At 42.6% G+C, this 27,574-nt stretch overlaps 1 protein-coding gene across 2 annotated transcripts in view; it reads right to left on the bottom strand.

Moving 5' to 3' along the window:
* Window positions 1-27,574, bottom strand: part of LOC109866835 (protein arginine N-methyltransferase 8-B) — a 38,204-nt gene that overhangs the window by 8,366 nt on the left and 2,264 nt on the right. Inside the window, exons 2-8 of one of the 2 annotated variants that reach the window (XM_031801653.1) lie at window positions 21,910-22,134; window positions 21,112-21,267; window positions 15,497-15,560; window positions 8,735-8,877; window positions 8,436-8,523; window positions 3,619-3,734; window positions 1,222-1,372 (exon numbers count right to left, since the gene is read on the bottom strand). In XM_031801653.1, the coding sequence (XP_031657513.1) occupies window positions 1,222-1,372; window positions 3,619-3,734; window positions 8,436-8,523; window positions 8,735-8,877; window positions 15,497-15,560; window positions 21,112-21,267; window positions 21,910-22,134 (943 nt within the window). Of the gene's footprint in view, window positions 1-1,221; window positions 1,373-3,618; window positions 3,735-8,435; window positions 8,524-8,734; window positions 8,878-15,496; window positions 15,561-21,111; window positions 21,268-21,909; window positions 22,138-27,574 lie in introns of both variants that reach the window. The other variant, XM_020455692.2, reaches the window with a different exon arrangement.

Below are 27,574 nucleotides of genomic sequence, written 5' to 3'. Positions count from 1 at the left end.
CTATACAAGAGTAACACACGCAAGCACTCTTTTACACAGGCGATGCATCGATATTACCAGACCATTATTCCTCCTCTTCCAAACTTTACAGTTGGCACTATGCATTGGGGCAGGTAGCGTTCTCCTGGCATCCGGCAAACCCAGATTAGTTCACCGGACTGCTAGATGGTGAAGCGTGACTCATCACTCCAGAGAACAAGTTTCCGCTGCTCCACAGTCAAATAGCCGCGAGCTTTACATCCCTCTAGCCGACGCTTGGCATTGCCCATGGTGATCTTAGGCTTGTGTGTGGCTGCTTGGCCATGGAAACCCATTTCACGAAGCTTCGAACAAACAGTGCTGACGTTGCTTCCAGTGCTGACGTTGCTTTGGAGCGCTGTGCACTAACACTTGGCAGTCCTGTTCTGTGAGCTTGTGTGGCCACCACTTTGCAGCTAAGCCATTGTTGCTCCTAGATGCTTCCACTTCACAATAATTGACTATGGCAGCTTTAGCAGGGCCAAAATTTGATGAACCAACTTGTTGGAAAGGTGGCATCCAATGACGGTGCCACATTGAAAAAGACAGATCTTCAGTAAGGCCATTCTACTGCCAATGTTTGTTTATGGAGATTGCATCGCTGTGTGCTCAATTGTATACCTCTGTCAGCAACAGGTGTGGCTGAAATAGCCGAATCCACTAATTTTAAGGGGTGTCCACTTACTTTTATATATATAGTGTATCAGCGTTTGCTGTTGTAGTCTAGGCCTTTCTGGCTTATCAAAGAGCTCATTAGAGGGGGTTCTTTGTCTTGGGATGGAACCCATAGGGAGGATGGATGGTGGGCAGGGAGCAGGAACTCTAGCTAACCAGTCAGGGAGCAGCAGGACTCTCCTAGCCTGTAATCTGCTGCTGCCGCCAATTAAAAGGATAAAATCCTAGGTCTGCAGAAGTTGTTCTGATAACGACACTGAACTGAAGAGCTGCTAGTACTACGGTACAAAGAGTGCTAATGAGCCTTCCACACCGAGCCTTCCTTTATTGCTCATACTTTCTTATCATCCAGTTTATTGTCATCGTCCCCCAACAATTGCCTGTTGCCAACCCGACCTACACATTCCTCTTATTAATCACATGTCAATCTTACATCTACAATTAGGCTACACTTGTGTAAGCCTGTGTGAATATCAATAACAGAGAAAGAGAGGCAGAGAACAGGAAGAGAGAGAGTTGAAAATGTACCGGTGGAGAAGCCAGTCTTCTTGTGACACTTGGTGAACTCGATGTTAAAGTAGGTGACAAGGGCGTGGATGTAGTCGTTCCTCTGGATCTGAAGGCAGAAGGCTGAGGTGAAGGACAAGTCCTCAGTCTTCACTGTATAGATGTCCACCTCCTGTTGAAGAGGGACAACAACCACACTTCCCTGTTACATCTACAGCTAGCAGTGTTAATGCTAATCACATACATACTTCATAGTGATTGGGGTTCTATTCACACCATTCACTGCCAGCACAGTGGTTTCTCCATTGTGTATGTACATGTAGGCCTAACTCTTCCCCTGTTGCCTTACAAGTCTTGTACGGAGCAGGTCCACGTGCATGTCTTATATGTGAGTCATATGATCTATGTGGCGGTGCCCCTGGGCATTGTGTCCTGTATTATCCATGAGCCTCTTGTTCTGTCTGTCAGAGCTGAAGCCTCTGCTCTCTGCTACTCTGCTCCAACCTCTCCCTTTGGGTTCAAGGGCCACAGAGCTGAAACCAAACCCCACCTCACCCCAGAGGGACCAGCCCAGAAACCACCACTAAAAAGGTGGATGAATGAGGAGAAGATGGGGTCATTTGGCTGGAGAACCAAGGCAATAACTATTGTTAGGCTTGTATTGTGCTCACATGCTGCTCCTTTATAGACCTCCTACAGTATGATTCATATCCCATATTTTAAAAGGGTATCTACTGCCTCGTGATTCTGCAGTGGGAGAGGAGAGCATATGGTTGTGAAACACAGCTTTCTGCTCCGGTGAGGCCCACATTTCATCTTTCACTCAAATGTCAGCACACCAGCGGTTCCCAAATCACGTTAGCGTTTGATTACAGAGAAAGGTAAGCAGACAGATGGTTTAGAGCTCAGATAATGTGTTGTTATGCAGTCCCCTATAATGTATTCACCGCAGGGGGCAACTGGCTCTGTTTCCAAAGAGACCCATTTACAGTGAAAAATACCATTTTTATGTATCGGGCGATCAGCAGTTAAAACAGCATAATTCAAGTCAACGTCCCCAGCTATCTTTCTCAAACAACTCCCAGCTTTCATAAGAGTAACAACTGTTTACTTTGGTCATGCGCCACAAACTCCTTAAAGCCATATTTCATAGTGCAGGACGACAATTCCTCTTCGGCGCCCTCTCACTCACAGTAAAGGAAACATTTTGAACATGAGGAACTTGTTTGATCCCTTTAACATCCTAAGCTCCTTTGCACACTGTCTGTGTACAATATTAATTAAAAGGACTCATCCTATAATCCATTCAGAGACATGCAACACCTTGTCAGTGGCGTGTCATTTTCTGGGTTGTCAGGTTTAATCTTGCCAGGCGTGAGTGCAAACAAGGTGCCAGTATAAAAATCTGGAAGATAAAACACTGACTTCTCAAAGATTATTTCCCTGCTTGTTATTTTTACAGACAAAAGGCTTTAGAAAGAAACATAAACATATGCACTTAGAAATGGCAATCCAATCAATAATCTAGGTGAACAAGACAATCAGACAATTAGCAGTCTAGACATGGGAATTAACATGCATGGCACAATCTGTAGCCAGTAGTGAAGGACACAGAAAGCATGGCCAGAAGGCTGGAATTGGAGGATCACATTAGGGTGAAATATTGTCCATTTACAGCTGAAGACATACGCCACTAGATTGTGATATGTATGTGGATGATTTACAGTCTCTTTACTGTAACATATGGTCTCTTTCCTGATTCTGAATTAGGTTAAACAGGTTAAAAAGTCTTGATTCCTACAGTGTGTTTTCAAAAATGCTACAATGTTACGTTGAGGCACGTGGATGAGAAGTACACACCTCAGCAGTCCAAAACCTGAAGCTTAGCAGCTATGTTCACCATTCGAATGAACAGATCAAGATATTGTCTGGTGGCCCGTTATACTAATAACCGTAACACCGGGTGATGTAAATCCTACACTACATTAGCCTAGAGTTTTTTGTTTACTTACTATTTTAAAAAAACAAGCACACAACTTGAAAAAGCCATAGGTGCACTTGAGTAAAATCATGGAGGATAACACAATAAAGGGATTGTGGTCCTCTTGAGACACGGATGAACACAGTATGGCAGCGAGATAATAAAACAGAAAAACAAAGAAGAACATCCATCTCATCATTGCAGTTACATCGTAGGGTACAATGAAACGGGCACAGAAGACAAACAGTTTAAAAGGGTGTCGTTTTTATGGGCAGAGACAACGCTGATGCAATGCTTTGTGATTCAACAGTGGGCTTTCGAACTGCTGGTTCTCCACAAATACAAAAAACAATTAACTACCCACACATACAGTCACACAGAGACATGCAATAGTTCTACACACATCCACACACACGTGAAATGAAGACAAAGCGGACCTTGATCAGGAAGGAGTTGGTGACCATCTGTTTGGGGTCAACTATGTCCACCAGGGGCTCCTTCATGGCCACGTTACGGATGCAGGTCATGTCAAAGCCATACACGTTCTCCCACCCTGTGGATGCACAGCGCATTATGGAACACCTTTGTGGAAGAAGGGCAATTAAATAAATCAGTCTTAGAGAGGGAGGAATACATAGTGTGTGTCCAAAATGGCATCATACTCCCTATGTAGATGACCAAGGCACAAGATACCTGGTTAAATGTAGTGGACTAAATAGCGAATTGGGGGCCACTTCAGACGCAGTGTCGGCTAACCATCACTGTAGTGCAGTGCACAGCAGTAAACAGAGAGATTGCCTAATCTCTCCTCAGGCTAACTCATCATGTATTAAGCATGGCTACAGTACTTAAGATAGTGTTTAAGATCCAGTCCATTTAAAAAAAAATGGAGGCCTCTTACACTTCAATGTTGTGATGCGAAAATCCTAGCGAAATGCATAGCACATAGAATAAAAAAAGGTTTTACCAGATATTGTTCATCCTGATCAGACAGGTTTTTTACAAGGACGATATATTGGAGATAATAAATGACAATTACTTGAAACAATTGAACACTATGAAACGTCAAAGATACCAGGCCTGGTCTTCATAGCAGATTTTGTTTGATAATTTATATAGAAATGCCTGGACTACTTTAATTTCAGTGAATATCTTATACATAAGTAAATGATATGTACAGCAATGCCAGGTGTAAAATAGTAAATAATGGTTACTTCTCAGAAAGTATTGAGCTGTTAAGAGGAGCAAAACAAGGCTGTCTGTTGTCTCCATATCTATTTATGGCCATTGAAATGTTAGCTATTAAAATTAGATCCAACAAGAACATCAAGGGGTTAGAAATCCAGGGAATAAAAAAAAAATGTCAATGTATTGCAATGAATGAAGTATTTTATTGAGTCCGCAATCTGGATCCCTACAGTCTCAATGAAGATCTTGATCACTTTTCTAGCCTCTCTGGATTAAAACCGAATTATGAAAAGTGTACCATATTACGTATTATAGTTTACAAATAAAATTGGTGGATGGTGAAGTAGACATACTTGGTATTCATATCTCAGATAAGATGCTGCAACCATGGCGAGGTATGTATTCAGACCCCTTTTTGGACTTCTAAAATTCTAAAATGGATTAAATACAGTTTCCCTCAATCTACACACAATACCCCATAATGACAAAGCACAGTTTTTTTGAAAATGTATTAAATATAAAAAACTGAAATATCACATTTCCGTAAGTATTCAGACCCTTTACTCAGTGCATAGTCGAAGTACCTTTGGCAGTGATGACAGCTCCGAGTGTTCTTGGGTATGACGCTACAAGCTTGGCACACCTGTATTTGGGGAGTTTCTCCCATTATTCTCTGCATATCCTCTCGAGCTCTGTCAGGTTGGACGGGGAGCGTCGCTGCAAAGCTATTTTCAGGTCTCTCAAGGGGTGTTCAATCGGGTTCAAGTCCGGGCTCTGGCTGGGCAACTCAAGAACATTCAGAGACTTGTCCCGAAGCCACACCAGCCGTGTCTTAGCTGTGTGCTTAGGGGCTTTGTCCTGTTGGAAGGTGAACCTTTGCCCCAGTCAGGTCCTGAGCGCTCTGGAGCAGGTTTTCATCAAGGATCTCTCTGTACTTTGCTCCTTTCACCTTTCCCTCGATCCTGACTAGTCTCTGCCACTGAAAAACATTCCCACAGCGTGATGCTGCCACCACCATACTTCACCGTAGGGATGGCGCCAGGTTTCCTCCAGACGTGATTCAGGCCAAAGAGTTCAATCTTGGTTTCATCAGACCAGAGAATCTTGTTCCTCATGGTCTGAGTCCTTATGTGCCTTTTGGCAAATTCTAAGCGGGCAGTCAGCCTTTTACTGAGGAGAGGCTTCCGTCTGGCCACTCTACCATAAAGGCCTGATTGGTGGAGTGCTGCAGAGATGGTTGTCCTTCTGGAAGGTTCTCCCATCTCCACAGAGGAACTCTAGAGCTCTGTCAGAGTGACCATCGGGTACTTGGTCACCTTCCTGACCAAAGCCATTCTCCCCCCGTTTGCTCAGTTTGGCTGGGCAGCCAGCCCTAGCAAGAGTCTTGGTGGTTCCAAACATCTTCCATTTAAGAATGATGGAGGCCACTGTGTTCTTGGGGACCTTCAATGCTGCAGAAATGTTTTGGTACCCTTCCCCAGATCGGTGCCTCAAGATAATCCTGTCTCAGAGCTCTACGGACAATTCATTTGACCTCATGGCTTGGTATTTGCTCTGACATGCTCTGTCAACTGTTGGACCTTATATAGATGGGTGTGTGCCTTTCCAAATCATGTCCAATCAATTGAATTTACCACAGGTGGACTCCAATCAAGTTGTAGAAACATCAAGGATGGTCAATGGAAACAGGATGAACCTGAGCTCAATATCGAGTCTCATAGCAAAGGGTCTGAATACTTATGTAAATGTGATATTTCATTTTTTATATTTAATACATAAACCTGTTTTGCTTTGTCATTATGGGGTATTGTGTGTAGATTAATGAGGGAAAATAACTATTTAATCCATTTTAGAATAAGGCTGTAACGTAACAAAACGTGGGAAAAGTCACCAGGTCAGAATACTTTCCAAATGCACTGTACATGTCTATTTATGAAAAAAAATCACATTGATTAACTCTTTGGTCCTATCACAGTTTACTTACTGATGGTGTTGCCTACTCCGGACGACTCGTTTTTAGCCAAAAATATTTCACTTTATTTGTAATGCTAAGCCAGACAAATTTAAACGTGCCTATTTATATAATGAATATGAGTTTGGGAGGCTAAGATTAATAAATATTAACGCATTAAATCTATCACTAAAAGCTTCACTCATACATAAGTTATACTAAAACCTGAACTGGTTCTCCAGTAAATTATTAAGGCAAAAGTTGGAACAAAGAATGAGCTTTTATACATATTACCACTTCTCATTTCCAACAAATTGAAAATTAAACTTTGTTAAAAGTATCACCCTTTCTTAAACAAGCCATACAAAGCTGGTTACAATTTCAATTTTATCCTCCAGAAAAGAAATAACAAATATTACAACAATTATGGTTAAACTCAAATATGGTGATTGATTAAAAAAAAACAATGGGAAAAAAGTATTTAAATGCTATTATATTTATTAATGATACTATGAATAGAAATGGTGCAGCTATCAAAAATAAATGGGAATGTCTGCTCAATCCAAATTTACAACCAACTGATTGCATCATTATCGCAAAAATGAGAACTTGTTTGTCTGCCATATATTAAAGATACGAATTGGCTGAAAAGGATTGGCATAAATAGACAAACATACCAGTTTCATTTGAGGATTTTTAAAAATTTGTTATATATTTTTTTTTACAGCTGCGCCATACAGGTTGCAAAATAAATGGGCAGAGATGTTCGATGTACCGATTCCATGGCATATGAACTGATACAAAAAAAACAATACTTGATTCAACACTTGATAGGCTAAGAGTTGCTGAGGGGTGAGATTAAGAGCTTATGTTTGGTCATGTATTATTGTATGTGATTGCTGTATATAAAAGTACCATGTATGTCAAATGTGTAAATAAACTGTATATATAAAGTGTGATATGTAAAATGTATGTATATGTAGCATAAAAGATGTAAAAACAAAATAAGTTATTTGTGTAATCCGAAGAGGTGGATGGGTTAATTAAAAAAAAGAATTATAATATATTTTTTAAAGATAGTGTGTAAACATCTTTATGTGTCCCTTTGAAGTGGAAACACTTAAGCGTGACAGGAGGAGGAGGGAATAATGAGCAGGTCGCTCCTCAGCTGTGCATTATCAGGCCCTAAAACTGAAGTACTCCTGGGTATTATTCTAGAACATGCAAGAACACAGATTGAAACAGGGAGTGACTATCTGACTTTATCCAATAAGAAATGCTAATTTAATTTCAAAATGTTTTGCAATGATATGCCATAATGAATACCACCCTGTTCTCATGATGGCAGAACATTATTTTAGCACACTAAGTGATCAGGTATGTCATCCTTTCCCAAAAGACATCTGTCTGTTGGAACCAGACTGGGCCAAATATGGACACTGTCCCCCACTCGTCCTCTACCTCCTATCTCTGCTTTCACTAAAACCACTCACTGCACAAGGCTGAGAAAGCGGAACAGCACTGGCTGGACTTCTCCTCAGTGCTCGCTCAGTCATGTGGTCTGGGTTTCTGTAAGCCTAAGGAACTCGCTGTCTCAGAGTATTGTGTTGGTGTGGAATTCCCTATTGGTGGTGTACGTATGTGTGTGTAGGTATGTGGAATGGGTGTGTGTGGTGGTATGAGGCATTGTTCTGCTTCATGTCCTCTGTTTGAATGTCATGGCTCTGGTCTCTGTGCTGAGATGAACAATTCCACCAAATCCACCAGGAGAGCTTTGTGTGAGCTAGAACTGAGAGGGAGAGGCTTGTTGACTTGAATAGTGTATCGATCATCACTTATGCCTTTGTAAAGTTCAAATGTATGACCAACACTAACGTGTGTGCCTGCCGTGTGTGTGTGTGCCTGCCGTATGTGTGTGTGTGTCTGCGTACAGTATATTGTGTATGTTTAAGTGTGTCTCTTTGGTGCGTGTGCTGCTGTGGTTGTTCTACATTCACGGGTTGATTAGCAAAGCAGAAATATAAGCCAGGTAAGACCCAACACGGGAATAGAGAGCGAGTCAGGGGCAGAGGGACTTATGTGAGGGCACAGGGCCAAGTAAACATACACACTCACAGTGGATTTTGAAGTCCTTGTACTGCCTGTCCTCGATGGCCAACACATACAGTGCAGCACGGTCTGGAAACATCAGACCGCCGGGTTTCTGTTTAAAATTTGGGGAGAAAAAAAGTACCTGCAATCAATCCTGCATAGAAGGACATCTCATTTCTCAGCTGTGCTGCATGTGAGAAGAAGCAAACACCAGGCCAGGTTATGTTTTTTATCCCTGGGTAAGTCAGTGAGGTTAGAGCATTCGTCATGCTGCTAGCAAGTCTGGTCAGTGCATGTGCACACACACACACACACACACCTACCAGCCACTTGTCCCTTGCAAAGATGACGGTATTGAGCATAGACTCATAGAAGAGACAGTAGCCCATCCACTCTGAGATGATGATGTCAACCTTCTCTACTGGCAGCTCCACTTCCTCCACCTTGCCCCTGAAGATGGTGATAACTGCAAAACATATCATTACACACCATTAACATGGAGCAAATCACATTAGGTACAGTGGGGCAAAAAAGTATTTAGTCAGCCACAAATTGTGAAAACACTTATTTTCCACCAGAATTTGCAAATAAATTCATAAAAAAATCCTACAATGTGATTTTCTGGATTTTCCCCCCTCATTTTGTCTGTCATAGTTGAAGTGTACCTATGATGAAAATTACAGGCCTCTCATCTTTTTAAGTGGGAGAACTTGCACAATTGGTGGCTGACTAAATACTTTTTTGCCCCACTGTATCTGTGAAGTTAACATGGGAGCAGTGGAGTAAAGAACTTAAGAAAAAATACTTTAAAGTACCTCTACTTAAGTAGACTTTACTTTTACTTCACTATATTCCTAATAAAAATTATGTACTTTTTACTCCATAAATTTTCCCTGACACCCAAAAGTACTCGTTACATTTTGAATGCTTAGCAGGACAGGAAAATGGTCCAATTCACACGCTTATCAAGAGAAAATCCCTGGTCATCTCTACTGCCTCTGATCTGGCGGACTCACTAAATGCAGGGTAGCCTAGTGGTTAGAGCGTTGGACTAGTAACCGGAAGGTTGCGAGTTCAAACCCCCGAGTTGACATGGTACAAATCTGTCGTTCTGCCCCTGAACAGGCAGTTAACCCACTGTTCCTAGGCCGTCATTGAAAATAAGAATTTGTTCTTAACTGACTTGCCTGGTTAAATAAAGGTCAAATTAAAATAAATAAAAATGCTTCATTTGTAAATGTCTGAGTGTTTGACTGTGCCCCTGGCTATCCGTAAACAAGAAAATGGTGCCGTCTGGTTTGCTTAATATAAGGAAATTGAAATAAGTATATTTAACATTTACTTTTGATATTTTAGACTTTTACTCAAGTAGTATTTTACTGGGTGACTTTCATTTTCTATTAAGGTATCTTTTCTTTTACTCAACTATGACATTTGCTTACCACTTAATATGATCACTTAAGCTCTGCTTCTAATAACACAATCTGCAAATGATGCTAGCCTTGAACCATGACAAGAATTCAATTAGCTGAAGTGTTTTTCTGTAATAGTGTAATTCTGTCATACATAAAGTGCATTCAGAAAGTATTGAGAACACTTAACTTTTTCAGTTACAGCCTAATTCTAAAATGGCTTCAATAAAAATATAAAAACTCAGCAATCTACACACAATACCCCATTATGACAAAGCAAAAACGTATTTTTAGACATTTTTGCAAATGTATTAAAACAATAAATGTAAAAAAATAAAAATAAAAATAAAAAAAGGTATTTACATAAGTATTCAGACCCTTTGCTATGAGACTCGAAATTGAGCTCAGGTGCATCCTATTTCCATTGATCATCCTTGAGATGTTTCAACAACTTGGAGTCCATCTGTGGAAAATTCAATTGATTGGACATGATTTGGATTCAATTGATTGGACATGATTTGGAAAGGCACACCTCTATCTATACAAGGTCCCACAGTTGACAGTGCATATCAGAGCAAAAACCAAGCCATGGGGTTGAAGGAGTGGTCTGTAGAGCTCCGACAAAGAATTGTGTCGAGGCACAGATCTAGGGAAGGGTAGCAAAAATGGCTGCAGCATTGAAGGTCCCCAAGAACACAGTGGCATTAATGACAGCTTTGCACACTCTTAGTATTCTCTCAACCAGCTTCATGAGGTAGTCACCTGGAATGCATTTCAATTAACAGGTGTGCAGTGATACGCCATCCCATCTGGTTTGGGTTTAATGAAACTATCATTTGTTTTTCAACAGGACAATGACCCAACACACCTCCAGGATGTGTAAGGGCTATTTTACCAAGGTGAGTGATGGAGTGCTGCATCAGATGACCTGGCCTCCACAATCACCTGACCTCAATCAAATTGAGATGGTTTGGGATGAGTCGGACCGCGAGTGAAGGAAAAGCAGCAAACATGTGCTCAGCATATTTGGGAACTCCATCAAGACTGTTGGAAAAGCATTCCAGGTGAAGCTGGTTGAGAGAATGCCAAGAGTGTGCAAAGCTGTTCATCGACAGGACAGGGTAGCTACGTCTGGTAAGATGAGGGACAGGGTAGCTACATCTGGTAAGATGAGGGACGGGGTGTGTGTCTATTTGTCAATAACTGCTGGTGCGCGATGTCTAATATTAAAGAAGTCTCGAGGTATTGCTCGCCTGAGATAGTGTGATCTACAGCGTATCATGAGGGATTCTATCTACCAAGAGAGTTCTCATCTATATTATTCATAGCCATCTATTTACCACAAAAGAAAAACTATTCTGGCACTAAAACCGCACTCAACGAGCTAGATAAGGCCATAAGCAAACAAGAAAATGCTAAACTAGAAGCTGCGCTTTAATGCAGGCAAACCTAAATCCATTTTACCTCATGTGCAACCAGAGAAAAAATAAATAATAATAATAATAAATAAAAATCTTGACCACCTTTACCACACACAGAGACAAAGCTCTTCCTCGCCCTCCATTTGGTATATCTGATCATAATTATATCCTCCTGATTCCTGCTTATAAACAAAAACAAAAGCAGGAAGTACCAGTGACTTGCTCAATACGGAAGTGGTCCGATGAATCAAATGCTAAGCTACAGGACTGTTTTGCTAGCACAGACTGGAATGCGTTCTGGGATTCATCCAATGGCATTGAGGAGTACACCACCTCAGTCACCGGCTTCATCAATAAGTGCATCGACGACGTTGTCCCCACAGTGACTGTACTTACATATCCCAAACAGAAGCCATTGATTACGGGCAACACCCGCACCGAGCTAAAGGCTAGAGCTGCCGCTATCAAGGAGCGGGACACTAATCCGGACACTTATAAGAAATCCCGCTATGCCCTCAGACGAACCATCAAACAGGCAAAGTGTCAATACAGGACTAGGCTTGAATCCTACTACACCGGCTATTACGGACTACAAAGAGAGACCCAGCAGCGAGCTGCACAGTGACTCGAGCTTACACATTTCTTTAGTAAAATACTGCCATCGTCTTCAAGGCAGAGGACATGTTTGTGTAGCCCATGTTCTGATGCTGTCTGGACCAAAATATTATTGCATGTCATACTATTTTTTTGGCCAGACAACAGATACACAGGCTACATATAGTAAGACAGAGGGGGCCGTTTCGCTCGCTCGGATGCTTTCTCCAGTGAGATGTTTAAGCCACTTGGGAATTGAAGGAAAGTTGGCGGAGGTGCACAGTGCACTGTTATTTTGGATAAATGTTCAAAGGTAACCTACTTTTTGAACTGATTTGTTTGACAAATCACTAAATCCACCCCCTGCAAAAGGCCCTGTGCCTTGTGTGACTCCCTGTTACAGAGACAAACCCGTGTTGCTCCAAATGTATCGCACCAGTTGACAAACAACAAAATCTCCATATCTTCACGTTTACCTGAGATCATCTGTAGAGTAAGTGCGCTTACAAATGACACAAAGACAAATATGTTAGCTCTGATCAAACCAATGAGTTTCAGGCTCTGCTCAAGGCGTCTTATGCTGAAACGCAAGCCTGTCTGTTTGGTCCCATGAATAAAAACAAAGATCCTTTAGTTTTTTCTGGGAGAGTCACCTGTTGAAGTGTCCTAGGCTAAGGAAAACGTTTTTGGATAATCAAGTTCCTCACTTGAGCGACTGATTCCCCTTCTGTTCAAGCTAGGCTGAAGTGCTTTTGGGTAACGCAATAATGACAAGGAGTACAGTGTAATTTGGAGGCGAAAGAAAAGCACACCTATTTAGGCGAGGTGCTGGCTAGCGGTGTAGAACTCTTAAAAATGTAAAGGAGAACCGCACACTCTAGGAGCTCAGATGCAATAATTTAATAACCAACATTCGACAGATGATTGAAGACAGCTTGCAATAATATTAAATTATTGCATCTGAGCTCCTAGAGTGTGTGGCTCTCCTTTCTTTTTCAAGGAATAGAGTGCATCATGGAAAATTAGGTGACCTTGGCTACAGCACACAGCCGACATTTCTATTCACTTTACACAACATGTTGTTTCTGACATTCAGATCAAATCAGATTTACGCTTTAATGATGACTGAATAGTGGGCTCAAAGTACTGTTGTAGCCACAAAAACATATCTCTTCTTGAGATTAAAGTTGAACAAATTTAAAGTCCTTTTCCAGTCAGTATGCGCTTTGTCTACACATACAGTGCATTCCGAAAGTATTCAGACCCCTCACATTTTGTTACGTTACAGCCTTATTCTAATATGGATTAAATCGGGGGATGTCTCAAACTATAGCCCATAATGGCAAAGCAGAAACAGGTTTTTTATAATTATAAAATAGGTTTTTAATATATGAATATAAAAAACTGAAACATGGCATAAGTAATAAGTAATCAGACCCTTAACTCCGTACCTTGTTGAAGCATATTTGGCAGCGATTACAGCTTTGAGTCTTCTTGGGTATGACGCTACAAGCTTGGCAGACCTGTATTTGGGGAGTTTCTCCCATTCTTCTTTGCAGATCCTCTCAAGCTCTGTCAGGTTGGATGGGGAGCGTCGCTGCACAGCTGTTTTCAGGTCTCTCCGGAGATGTTTGATCAGGTTCAAGTCCAGGCTCTTGCTGGGCCATTCAAGGACATTCAGAGACAGTCCCAAAGCCACTCCTGCGTTCTTTTATTTTACCTTTATTTAACTAGGCAAGTCAGTTAAGAACAAATTCTTATTTTCAATGACGGCCTAGGAACAGTGGGTTAACTGCCTGTTCAGGGTCAGAACAACAGATTTTTTACCTTGTCAGCTCGTGGATTTGAACTTGCAACCTTCCGGTTACTAGTCCAACGCTCCAACCACTAGGCTACCCTGCCACCCCGTTCTTGTGGCTGTTTGCTTAGAGTTGTTGTCCTGTTGGAAGGTGATTCTTTGCCCCAGTCTGAGGTCCTGACAGGTTCATTGCTCCGTTCACGTCACGGTTCCCTCAATCCTGACTAGTCCCTGCCGCTGAAAAACCTCCCGACACCATGATGCTGCCACCACCATGCTTCACCGTAGGGATGATGCCAGGTTTCCTCCAGACATCTCACTTGGCATTCAGGCCAAAGAGTTCAATCTTGGTTTCATCAGACCAGAGAATCTGGTTTCTCATGGTCTGAGAGTCCTTTAGGTGCCTTTTGGCAAATCCCAAGTGTGCCGTGCCTTTACTGAGGAGTGGCTTCCATCTGGCCACTCAACAATAAAGGCCTGAGTGGTCGAGTGCTGCAGAGATGGTTGTCCTTCTGGAAAGTTCTCCTATCTCCACAGAGGAACTCTGGAGCTCTGTAAGAGTGTTCACCTCCCTGACCGAGGCCCTTCTCCCCCAATTGCTCAGTTTGGCCAGGCGGCCAGCTTTAGGAAGAGGCTTGGTGGTTCCAAACTTCTTCCATTTAAGAATGATGGAGGCCACTGTGTTCTTGTTTTTGTACCTTTCCCCAGATATGTGCCTCAACAAAATCCTGTCTCAGAGCTCTACGGACAATTCCTTCGACCTCAAGGCTTGGTTTTTGCTCTGACATGCACCATCAACTGTGGGACCTTATATAGACAGACGGGTGTGTACCTTTCCAAATCATGTTTAATCAATTGAATTTACCACAGGTGGACTCCAATCAAGTTGTAGAAACATCTCAAGGATGATCAATGGAAACAGGATGCAACGGAGCTCAATTTCGAGTCTCATAGCAAAAGGTCTGAATACTTTTGTAAATAAGGTTTCTGTTATTTTTATAAAAAATAACTGTTTTAGCTTTGTCATTATGGGGTGTTGTGTGTAGACTGACGAGGACAATCTTTAATTTAATCAATTTTAAATAAGGCTGTAACATAATAAAATGTGGAAAATGCAAGGGGTCTGAATACTTTCCGAATGCACTGTAGGTTTTCTAAGTGGTGGCTATCCCTATACAGAGCCACACAGCCAGTCCATAATGTTCTCATATAAATCAGCTCACCTGGAGGCTAAAGAAAATAAGTGGAATCTCACTCCGGCTGAGATGAGTTGGCAACAATCACGTTTCTTCTCCTACCTGGAGTTATTGAATACAGTTTCTCAGATAACAGAAGTCTTGTCAGCATGAAAATGAACGCTCCCAGGATTGGTACCAGTTACCACTCTGTCATTGGCTTTCCAAAAGCTTCCCTAAACACACTGGAAGTTGCAAATGAGCTGGTCCACACAATTACTCCATCCATATTTAACAGGCAGGGCTTTGGAAAGATTGATTTTGCTGATGCTACTTTTTGCTATTATTTTGTTAGAGCTTAAATCGCAATTTGGCTGTTAGCTGAGTAAACATTTTGCATGAATATGTGGTTAATCCCCTATTAAATATCACTGTACAAATTGTGAAAATGATCCCCAAGAAGTAAACTCACTTGTTTTCTACAGAGAAGTGAGAATATAGTTACTTTCGCATTATGTTTTAAATTAGCCATATTTCCTCTCACACACAGATGGACAACTTCCCACGATCTTGGTGAATCCTCCCCTTTTAGACAATGACAGTCAAGGTCACATCTTTGTTGTACTGCATCTCTAAGGAGAAAAGTAAATAGGCACAGTGAATAAGAAAGACCTTCAGCTCTTACCACTGTCCAGGTGGTTAGACTTGATGATTTTCTCAGAGTATTCCGATATACTGGAACATTCAATCTGGGGAAAAAAACAAACATCACTTCAAACATTTTGACACCGATATCACTGATCACCAAGGAAAACTAATTAACTGAAAAATACTTAAGAATGTGTGCATCATTGTGCATCAGATGTGTGGATGACAAATCAAATCAACAATGGTGGAATATGGTGCTCTCTACCTCCGTCCAACAGATGAGTTCTGAGAAAGTAGTTGGCACTGGAAGTCCAGGACTTGAAGAAACTGTTTGTGATGGTAAATAGACAGCTACGAAAACTATGGATGAAAAGTCCCTTGGTAAAAAGTATGGTCTTCAGCTTATAACGGGGTATTCTAACAAAGGTCAGCAAAAACTTGAGACTTCCTTCATATTATTGATCGCACACCAGCTGTTGTTAAATAGACACATCCCTCATCCCTTCGTCTTACCACAGTCTGCAGTCCGGTCTTGATGATAGATAGCAAAAACAGCGAGATGTACAGTTGAAGTCGGAAGAACACATAGGTTGGAGTCAATAAAACTTGTTTTTCAACCACTCCACAAATTTCTTGTTAACAAACTATAGTTTTGGCAAGTTGGTTAGGACATCTACTTTGTGCATGACACAAGTCATTTTTCCAACAATTGTTTACAGACAGATTATTTCACTTATAATTCACTGTATCACAAGGCCTACCTTCAAACTCAGTGCCTCTTTGCTTGACATCATGGGAAAATCAAAAGAAATCAGCCAACACCTCAGAAAAAAATGGTAGACCTCCACAAGTCTGGCTCATCCTTGGGAGCGATTTCCAAACGCCTGAAGGTACCACGTTCATCTGTACAAACAATAGTACGCAAGTATAACCACCATGGGACCACGCAGCCGGCATACCACTCAGGAAGGAGACGCATTCTGTCTCCTAGAGATGAACGTACTGGTGCGAAAAGTGCAAATCAATCCCAGAACAGCAGCAAAAGACCTTGTGAAGATACTAGAGGAAACAGGTACAAAAGGATCTATATCCACAGCAAAACGAGATAACCTATATCGACATAACCTGAAAGGCCGCTCAGCAAGGGAGAAGCCACTGCTCCAAAACCGCCATAAAAAAGCCAGACTACGGTTTGCAACTGCACATGGGGACAAAGATTGTACTTTTCGGAGAAACGTCCTCTGGTCTGATAAAACAAAAATAGAACTGTTTGGCCATAATGACCATCGTTATGTTTGGAGGAAAAAGGGGGAGGCTTGCAAGCCAAAGAACACCATTTCAACCGAGAAGCACAGGGGTGGAAAAATCATGTTGTGGAGTGTTTTGCTGCAGAAGGGACTGGTGCACTTCATAAAATAGATGGCATCATGAGAAGGGAAAATTATGTGGATATATTGAAGCAACATCTCAAAACATCAGTCAGGAAGTTAAAGCTTGGTCACAAATGGGTCTTCCAAATGGTCAATGACCCCAAGCATACTTCCAATGTTGTGGCAAAATGGCTTAAGGACAACAAAGTCAAGGTATTGGAGTGGCCATCACAAAGCCCTGACCTCAATCCTATAGAAATGTTGTGGGCAGAACTGAAAAAGCGTGTGCGAGCAAGGAGGCCTACAAACCTGACTCAGTTACACACACTAACCCTTTGACACGTTGCTGCTACTGTCTATTATCTATCCTGTTGCCTAGTCACTTTACGCCTACCTATATGTACACTGAACAACATGTAAAGTGTTGGTCCCATGTTTCATGAGCTGAAATAAAAGATCCCAGAAATGTTCCATCAGCACAAAAAGCTTATTTCTCTCACATTTTGTGCACAAATTTGTTTACATCCCTGTTAGTGAGCATTTCTCCTTTGCCAAGATAATCCATCCACTTGACAGGTGTGGTATGTCAAGAAGCTGATTGAACAGCATGATCATTACACAGGTGCACCTTGTGCTGAGGACAAAAGTCCACTAAAATATGCAGTGTTGTCACACAACACAATGCAACAGATGTTTCAAGTTGAGGGAGCGTGCAATTGGCATGCTGACTGCAGAAATAACCACCAGAGCTAGTGTCAGAAAATGTCATGTTCATTTCTCTACCATAACCCGCCTGTTGGCATGTTGTTGAGTGGTTTGCTGATGTCAACATTGTAAGCAGAGTGCCACATGGTGGCGGTGGGGTTATGGAAAGGACAGGCATAAGCTACGGACAACGAACACAATTGCATATTAATCAATGGCAATTTGAACGCACAGAGATACCGTGACAAGATCCTGGAGGCTGGTCGTGCCATTCATCTGCCGCCATCACCTCATGTTTCAGCATGATAATGGACGGCCCCATGTCACAAGGATTGGTACACAATTCCTGGAAGCTGAAAATGTCCCGGTGCATACTTTCCAGACATGTCACCCATTGATCATGTTTGGGATGCTCTGGATCAATGTGTTTGGCAACGTGTTCCAGTTACAGCCAATATCCAGCAACTTCGCACAGCCATTGAAGAGGACTAGGACAAGAACGCACTGTATGTGACCAACAGATGCATATCTGTATTCCCAGTCATGTGAAATCCATAGATTAGGGCCTAATTCATTTCCTTACAAATGAACTGTAACTTAGTAAAATCTTTGAAATTGTTGCATGTTGCGTTTAGTTTTGTTGAGTATACATCATTACCTCAATTACCTAGTACCATTGCACATCGACATTACAAGTACTTCCTGTATATAGCCATGTTATTTTTACTCATTATTATTCGTTATTCACTGTATTCGTTATTCCTTGTGTCACACACTTAATTTTGTATCTTTACCTTTAACTCTGCATTGTTGGAAAAGGATCCATAAGCAAGGATTTCACTGGTAGTCTACACCTGTTGTTTACAAAGCATGACAAATGAAATTTGATTTGAAGTCTTCTTCAGTAGAGTTGTAGAAACAAATAATATAACAGTCTGTCCTTTCCGGTGCTCAGCTGTCAGAGCTGTGTTCTTCAGGTCATGTAACATTTTATTTAACCAGGCAAGTCAGTTAAGAACAAATTCTTATTTACAATGATGGCCTACACCGGCCAAACCTGGACGACACTGGGCCAATTGTGCACTGCCCTATAGGACTCCCAATCACAGCCGGTTGTGATACAGCCTGAATTCGAAGTAGTGACACATCTAGCACTGAGATGCAGTGCCTTAGACTGCTGCGCCACTCGGGAACCCAAGTTCAGCAGGACCTGAAGAACCTCTCGCCTTCTCTATCTCGCTATTGTCTCTCTCTCTCCCTTTCACACACACACAGAGCACAGCGAGTTAGGCATCTCAATAAAATGTCATATTTTCACACTTTGCTCTCTGCCTGTATAAAAAAGCATCTCTCCCCCTGTCATTGGTACTCAGCCTCCCGGACTGGCTTTCACCATGGCCACACTGTAGGGGGCTGAGGCCCATAGTCTGGAACCCCACCAGGAGAGCCCAACAGCTCCCTATACACGTTTTTCTACAATGAAAGCACTCATCCATCAACTGTGGAGACTTCCATTGAAAGCCTTCACATTAATAAAGCAGGCCCCGGGACACAGTCATACTGATCAATATTGAACTTTAAAAGTGTCAGGATTCTGAAGGTATCGATTTTTCCTCCATGTATGCGCCACAGCCTACTATGGATGTGTATGTCTGAGGTGTACAAGGGGAATCATGCTCTACACCACCCATGTGATCTCAATCTGTAATGAACTCTGGAAAACAGAGAGGACAGGGCAACAGGGTGGAGCTGGCTAATGCTTGGGCCCTTCGTAAAGCCAGGGTAGAGGGACCCAGCTGAGGCCTGCCCGCTCCGTGCCTCACTGTCCTGGGTCTATCACCTGGGGAATGCCTGGCCCTCTACACCCCAGTGCCCATGGTCATCTGCCAGCCTGCCACCACATCTGTTCCCCAAGGCCTGACCTGCTGTATAACGGCATGTGGACGAGAGTATGCCATTGATTTGTGTAGCCTGTGTGTGTGTGTGTGTGTGTGTGCACTGATTTCTCCACTTGCCCAAGACGGGCACATATATCTACTTTCAGTGCCATTCCTGAGTGGGCACTCTCTCCCACAGAGATCTATATGCCCCTCACATAGCTCAGCTCTCACTGGGGCCAGGAGGCATCACTACCTATCACCCACAGGCAGTCGCACGGCTCCTCCTACCTGGAGATAGTCGCACGGCTCCTCCTACCTGGAGATAGTCGCACGGCTCCTCCTACCTGGAGATAGTCGCACGGCTCCTCCTACCTGGAGATAGTCGCACGGCTCCTCCTACCTGGAGATAGTCGCACGGCTCCTCCTACCTGGAGATAGTCGCACGGCTCCTCCTACCTGGAGATAGTCGCACGGCTCCTCCTACCTGGAGATAGCCGCACGGCTCCTCCTACCTGGAGATAGCCGCACGGCTCCTCCTACCTGGAGATAGTCGCACGGCTCCTCCTACCTGGAGATAGTCGCACGGCTCCTCCTACCTGGAGATAGTCGCACTGCTCCTCCTACCTGGAGATAGTCGCACGGCTCCTCCTACCTGGAGATAGTCGCACGGCTCCTCCTACCTGGAGATAGTCGCACGGCTCCTCCTACCTGGAGATAGTCACACGGCTCCTCCTACCTGGAGATAGTCACACGGCTCCTCCTACCTGGAGATAGTCACACGGCTCCTCCTACCTGGAGATAGTCACACGGCTCCTCCTACCTGGAGATAGTCACACGGCTCCTCCTACCTGGAGATAGTCACACAGCTACCTCTTAGGAATAACTTCTACTAGGTAGCCTTTAAGGCAGGCAAACATCTGCATAAGGACTGTTAAACTATTTAGTGTGAAGGACTTACAGTAGCAGAGATGTCAACACTGCTATAGTTGGGTGTGCTTTTCCTGTTAATTAAACTCCTAGACTGTGGCTTATCAGTTCAGCAATGGTGATACAGGATTTTACTCCAATTGTGTGATTTAGAGTCTACCACTGCTTAGATATGATCCTGATACTGGGATGTCAGGTTTGATGTTCTGTATGAAAGGTCTTTGATCTGTTTTTTATAATAACATTAGATGTTCCTTTTCTCTGTGAAAGACCATCTCTCTGACAGGGTGATGTTCTGTATGGAAGAGTTCAGAGTTGGCCTCGAGCCCAGATCTGTTCTCTGGGGTTTGTCTCTCTGGTGGAGTCTAAGTGATGGATCTGATAACGGCATGGCCCCAGAGCTCACAGTGAGAGCATAATAAAACCAAAGACGGGAAACTGCATATAGGTTGCAGTAGAATATAGATGGGAAATCAAAACCAATAGAACAGGAAAATAGAATGACGGATGGAACGATATAGTTGCAACTTTCAGGCAGTGAGAAGTTAGTGTTGCACAGCCTCGGTATTGGCAGAACATTTGTCCAAATTCACACACACACACACACACACACACACACACACACACACAAAGACAGTCTGGGGAGAGCGAGCATATTGTCAGGCTAGGTTTCACAGCATTTCCTGGTGCTGTTGGTCGCAATGGTTCTGACTGATAACATTCTAGTTTGAGACCGGACAGGGCGCATGGAGGGAGAAAGCTTTTCTTACCCCATACACGTGCTTGGCTCCCGCCTTGGCTGCAAACATGGACAAGATACCAGTCCCACTGCCCACATCAAGGACGATCTTGTCTTTAAAAGCGTGCTTGTTGTGGTACATGGAGTTTCTGTAGGTCAGCGTCCTCACTTCGTCCTTCAGCATCTCCTGCTCAGTGAAAAATGATTGATGTCAGGGTGGGAGATGTCCAAATCTAGATTCGTGTAGTATGGATAAAAATCATAATTGCACAGGCTATGTAGATATTAATCTGCAGTAATCCTACCCTTCCATTTCAGACACACTGGTACACAGTGAAAAACAATGCGTTACTGCATATACCTCTTAAGTCATTTCAGCCATTCTCTCTCTGACAGAAACATTTACAGAGCAGAAATGATTAAAACCTATCTGACTTACATTCTAAAAATGTCACAGAATAAACCTCATCTCACAGGTCTAACTTGAAAGATGCTCTGCACCCTTCTGACATCTTCCTCCCTTACTCCCTGAAACACAGTACATCTCTGGGGATGAGATGCACTACTGTGATATGTTCTAAAGTGGGCCAGTCTATTGTGACACAAACTTGACATAGTCATGTAAAGACACAGTAGGTAAGAAGTGGGCCTGTATTTACATGGTATCGCAAAGTAGGAATAATAGTCATCATAATCATAATATAGAGTAGGAAGGCTCATCTAAACTCAAGCCACCCCCCCCCCCCCGTCTAATCTTTTGCTGATCGTAGATCAGCACTACCACTTTGAGATGCTTGATACATTACATACAGCCACAGGGCAGCCCTACCTCATGGATGCCAAAGTGGGCGTAGGAGTCAAAGTAGTAGTCCCTGGAGGTCATCTCCTCAGGGTTGAGGAACTTGGCCATCTTCCCCCGGCCAGGGCAGCTGGGCAGGGAGGCAGCGTGGGGCGTATGGGGCGGCTGTGGGACATGGTGGATGGAGGGCACAGGCTTGGGCAGCGAGGTTGGCTGCACGCGCTGAGACTGGATGATGCGGATTGGCTGTGGCTGCTGCTAAGGGTTGGAAAGAATGGTAATACACAATAAAGTCTTCATGGGGCGGGGCCAGATAAGTCTTCCATAGAGAAACAGTGGGTGAAGGGCATACTGAATGATGATAAAACTCAAAAACCCAATGCATTGACTCTGGAGAACATAACACTGTTTGCATTCACCTCACAATCTGCGGGAAGCTTAAATCATGCAGACATTTATATTCTTTGATATTTTCATCTCTCAGCTGCCATTAGCTTTCCCATGGTGCCCCAGAGGTGAGTTCACAGAGCCTATTCTCCTAGACAACGATAACAGTATTGACCAGAGGTCTGTACGAAAAAGTACGGAAATGTATGCTCTCACTACTTACTGTAAGTCACTCTGGGTGAGAGCGTCTGCTAAATGACTAAAATGTAAATGTTACATTTCTGTCTGTATATCTGTCTGTCTGAGGAAAGCAGAATATAAATAATTCTACACAGGTGTGCCTGTAAAACTCTGATAGTCACCTGCAATGAATGCTGGGAGAGCAGAGAAAAGCCTATCTGATCAGCCCATAGCTCAGCAGGAGAAAAATGATTCAAAATGATCCCTTCTGGACATATTATCAGAGGACAGAGGGGGAAAAAATCTAATGTGAGCATTCAACTCAATCCATTTGTTCCATTCCTCAGTGCACATACATCTTAAGATTTAGACTTCACTCTCATGGATGTCAGTGATATTGATCTGGTCTTGTTAAAAACAATAAGTGCTTCTCCTCTGTCTTGTGCTTTCAGCAGCCAATCTGACTGTGCAGCTTTATCTTTGTCCTTGTTTTCTTTCGTAATGGGGATGGTCTAGCAGCAGGGGACTGAGCGGTCATCTATGGGTACTGCAGTAATCTTTTTTTCACCACAATTTTTTTCCCTCAACTTTTACTCTCAAGCAGAAAATAGTACAATTGCCATGTCAAGCATGTAAAGAAAACAGCAGCCTTTAGCCGCTGCCAGTGAATTGCCAAACTGAGATCCACTGGTATTATCTATTTACTGATGTTCCATCGGGAAATGACACACAATGAGTGCAATTCACTTCATGTGAAATATGACAGCGCATCCCAAAACAGCAGGGAATATTTTACTCAGGAACATCCACAAAAACAGAATAAAACTCCACTACTTTCTATCTGCTAAAGTTCAGTGAGTTGGATTGTCCTGCAATGGACCTCAGACTCTCTGAATGAATGTTAATTGGAGACATTAATTAAATAAATGCTGAGATCCTTCCCTAAATCTGTTAAGTTGCTGTGCTCAACATCAGATGCCTGAAGAGAATATTCCAGGGTGTATAGAATGACAGAGAAAAAAGTAATTCCACTAAGCACAGACACTCAGAATGCAAGAGCGGAATGATGGGTCCTTTGTGTGAAAGGGGAACGTGCAATCTGATGTTTTTTAAGGTTAAGACACTGTACAGGATGTGTCCCCGTCAACCTCTGTTCACTGACCAGTCAGATTTGGACATCAACATGTGGTCTTGTTATTTGGGAGGAGCATTATTTTGGCTAGTGTAAACCACAGCCCCTTAACCCTCAAGTGACCTCTTCAGTCCTTGGTGTCTGGAGAACAACCACAGTAGACAAATAAATCAGAATTCTGTACAGTACAAATGAAAAACAAGCTGAAACAGAAATAGGTGCATGGCAGATTTTGCTGCTCTTCATCAGAATATACATGACAAACTCCCCATAAATTAATGACTGATATTGACCATGGTTCCCTAAGAGCAATTCGTGCATGAAGGCATCATTGCTCTCAGGGCTAGTCTACCGCATTTGGGGCCCCGGGGCACTAGCCTCTAACACATTTTGTGGGAAGAATTTGCAGTTTTATAATGCTATTCTACACATTCTGTCATGAGACTGAGAGCAAATATTGCAGTTTTAAAGCTAAATTCCTGCAATTCTACACTTTCTGCCATGGGTAAGAGAAAAATGTGCTGTTTTTATCTCATGCTATTGTTTACATTTTACCATGAGGCTGAGGGAAAATGTTACAGTTTTAAAGATAATTTCCTCCTATTTTGCCATGAAGCATAGATCATTTTAAAGTGTTAAAGTCCATTTACTGTAATTGTACACATTTTGCTATCACATGCTATCTGTGGGGTCGTCGGTCCCGGGTCGCGTGCCCTGTGTGCCCGTTCTGTATTCTGGCCCTGGTCAGGGGAGTCTATCACTTTCAGAAGTCAAGAAAACCACTGTGGAACTGGGCTCCTGCCACCACGGCACTCAAACACTTCACATCCAACTAGGCTCATTCCATTTCTTCAGAGGGCTCCATTGCCCTCAGATAATGGTCTTAGTCCACTTACTACACTCTACCTTAGTAATGACAATCGACAGGATGAGGGGTTTGACAATGTTTTTCCCCTGTATTATCCGCGTCTGAAAGAACTTTGTGGATGAATCATTTACAGAAGACCTTTTGAAAAACAGAGTGCCAGTCTGCCTCTTATATGTAAGTGTATGTGCCAACATGTCAGCAGAGAGAAGTAGTTTTTGAATAATTGGAAGCAGCAGCACCCAATGCTATCTGGGATTCTTGGGACATCCCTACGGTTGAAAATTTTGGGGAAACTTTCTGTGGAAATCAACAGGAATATATGGAAATTAACGAAAATATATGCAAATTAAGATTAATACCATTTAAATGTAGATGTTTTTCACATTGAATATATTTACCATATTATATGGAGACAGAAACATAAACCTTTGACCTTATCATAAGTATGACAATTGCAAATGATTAAATCCTTCCAGGAGAAATAAAAAAATTAAATGTTACTTACGAATTGAACTTGATTTAAATGAGTCTTCACATGGATGATTTCACTGAACAACAAAAGAAAGAATATCGAATGATCCCCAATGATCCATCACATCTCCCAAAAACATTTTCTACATACATCAGTAAAATCATAGTCTAGAAACTAAAGCTTTCGTTGTCTTCCTCTCAGGCTCCCATGTCTTCTCCCTGAACCTCATTAATGTCCACCTCCTGAACATCAGACTCTGAGGCCTATTCTTCACTGTCACTTTCCAACCTTATTGAGGATGGCTTGTTGTCAGGCTCAAAAGCCTCAAATTTGCTGGGATGGACACCAATTTTTCAACCCTTGTATTGGTCAGCCTGTTGCGTGCCTTGATGTGTGTGTTCCCAAAAAAAGGACCAGTTGCGCTCTGAGGCAGCTGATGTTGGTGGGATTTGGAGGATGGAGGCAACAGGGGAAAGAGCCTCAGATCTACAAAGTTCCTTCCACCAGGTGGCTGATGAGATATGTTGGCACGACTGCCATATTGCATCTCCATCCCAAAGCCCTTGCTTGGAAGTGTACTTCGCCAGACTGCCAAGAACCTTGCCCTCATCCAGGCCAAGGTGGAGAGACACAGTAGTGATGACACCACAGGCCTTGTTGATCTCTGCACCACACAGGATGCTCTTGCCAGTATACTTGGGGTCCACCATGTACGCTGCGGCATGAATGGGCTTCAGGCAGAAGTGTTCAGGCTTTTTAATGTATTTCAGAACTGCAGTTTCCTCTGCTTGGAGCAACAGTGAAGTGGCAGGGCAGTACGGATTTCTTCTCTTACATCTGCAAGCAGAGTCTGAACATCAGACAGGATGGCATTGTCTCCCTCAATCCGTGCAATGGCTACTGCTATAGGTTTCAGGAGTTTCAGACTGCTTACAACTCTTTCCCAAAATACATCATCCAGGAGGATCCTCTTGATGGGGCAGTCCATATCGGCAGACTGTGATAGGGTCATTTCTTGGAGAGACTCCTTCCCCTCCAGGAGACTGTCAAACATGATAACACCACCCCAACGGGTGTTGGACAGCTTCAATGTGATGCTCTTATTCTTCTCCCTTTGCTTGGTGAGGTAGATTGCTGCTGTAACTTGATGACCCTTCACATACCTAACCATTCCTTGGCTCTCGTAGAGTGTATCCACTGTTTTCAGTGCCATGATGTCCTTGAGGAGCAGATTCAATGCATGAGCAGCACAGTCATATGGGTGTGATGTGAGGGTAGACCAAGCATCCTTCATGTTCGCAACATTGTCTGTCACCAGTGCAAATACCTTCTGTGGTCCAAGGTCATTGATGACTTCCTTCAGCTCATCTGCAATGTAGAGACCAGCGTGTCTGTTATCCCTTGTGTCTGTGCTCTTGTAGAATACTGGTTGAGGGGTGGAGATTATGTAGTTAATTATTCCTTGGCCATGAACATTCGACCACACATCAGAGATGATTGCAATACAGTCTGCTTTCTCTATGATTTGCTTGACCTTCACTTGAACTCTGCTGAACTCCGCATCCAGCAAATTAGTAGATAAAGCATGTCTGGTTGGAGGGGTGTATGCTAGGCGAAGAACATTCAGAAATCTCTTCCAATACACATTGCCTGTGAGCATCAGAGGTGAACCAGCATACACAGCTTGAGCAAGACATTAATCAGCATTTCTCTGACTACATTCCACGATTGAATCAAAAAAAACTTCTGATTCCAGGAGGACCATGAGCTGTTGCTATCAATAAGGTGTCTGATTAATCATTTTCACCTCGAGTAGAAGTAGAGGGACTTTTGTCAGAGGTTGCTTGTTGTGAGTGCTGAGGGAACTTCATGCACTTGGCCAAATGATTCTGCATCTTTGTTGCATTCTTCACAAATGATTTGGCACAGTATTTGCAAATGTACAATGCTTTTCCATCTACATTAGTTGCAGTGAAATGTCTCCACACATCAGGTCGTGCCCATGGCATTTTCCTATAAAGATTAGAAAAAAATGAGTAAAAAAATAAATACAATTCCATGTACAGATAAATAGTTAAGCAGTCAGATTAAACAACTCCTTTGTAAAAATACATGTTTTAAAATGAAACAAGTATGGAAACAGGTGAATTAACACTCCTCAGTTAGCAGGCTCAAGCAAGCTAAAACCCACATGGTAGCAAAACACTAACTAGCAGAACTTCCTAACAAGTTAGAAATGATTTAAACACACTTTGCTGTAGGCTACTACTTACTAGTTAACAAAAAAAATCATGCATGTCACATAAAATATATTCACCCCATCCAGTATTGTAATCAAAAACTTACCAGAAAGCATGTAGTCCTTGGCTCAGACAGTGTAGTAGTGTGGGCTCAATAGCATCTCACTAGTGTGCAAGATCTTGAGAATCAGCTGTACATGTGATGGAAGAGTGCACTGCACATGTGATGGAAGAATGCACTGTGCACGCAAAGGGTTGCAATTCCATTGAATTGGGGATAGTTTAACCAAAATATGCCACAAGACCTAGAATTGTCTTATGTATATCCCACAAAAAAAAAGGTTCACTATTATAAGCTAACTTTTTTGATGAATTTAAGCAAAATTCCCTAAATTCCCGGGCTTAACTTCCATGGA

This window comes from Oncorhynchus kisutch, linkage group LG22 (assembly GCF_002021735.2).
Source record: "Oncorhynchus kisutch isolate 150728-3 linkage group LG22, Okis_V2, whole genome shotgun sequence".
Lineage (NCBI taxonomy): Eukaryota > Metazoa > Chordata > Actinopteri > Salmoniformes > Salmonidae > Oncorhynchus > Oncorhynchus kisutch.
This window is presented reverse-complemented; position numbering and strand designations above follow the sequence as displayed.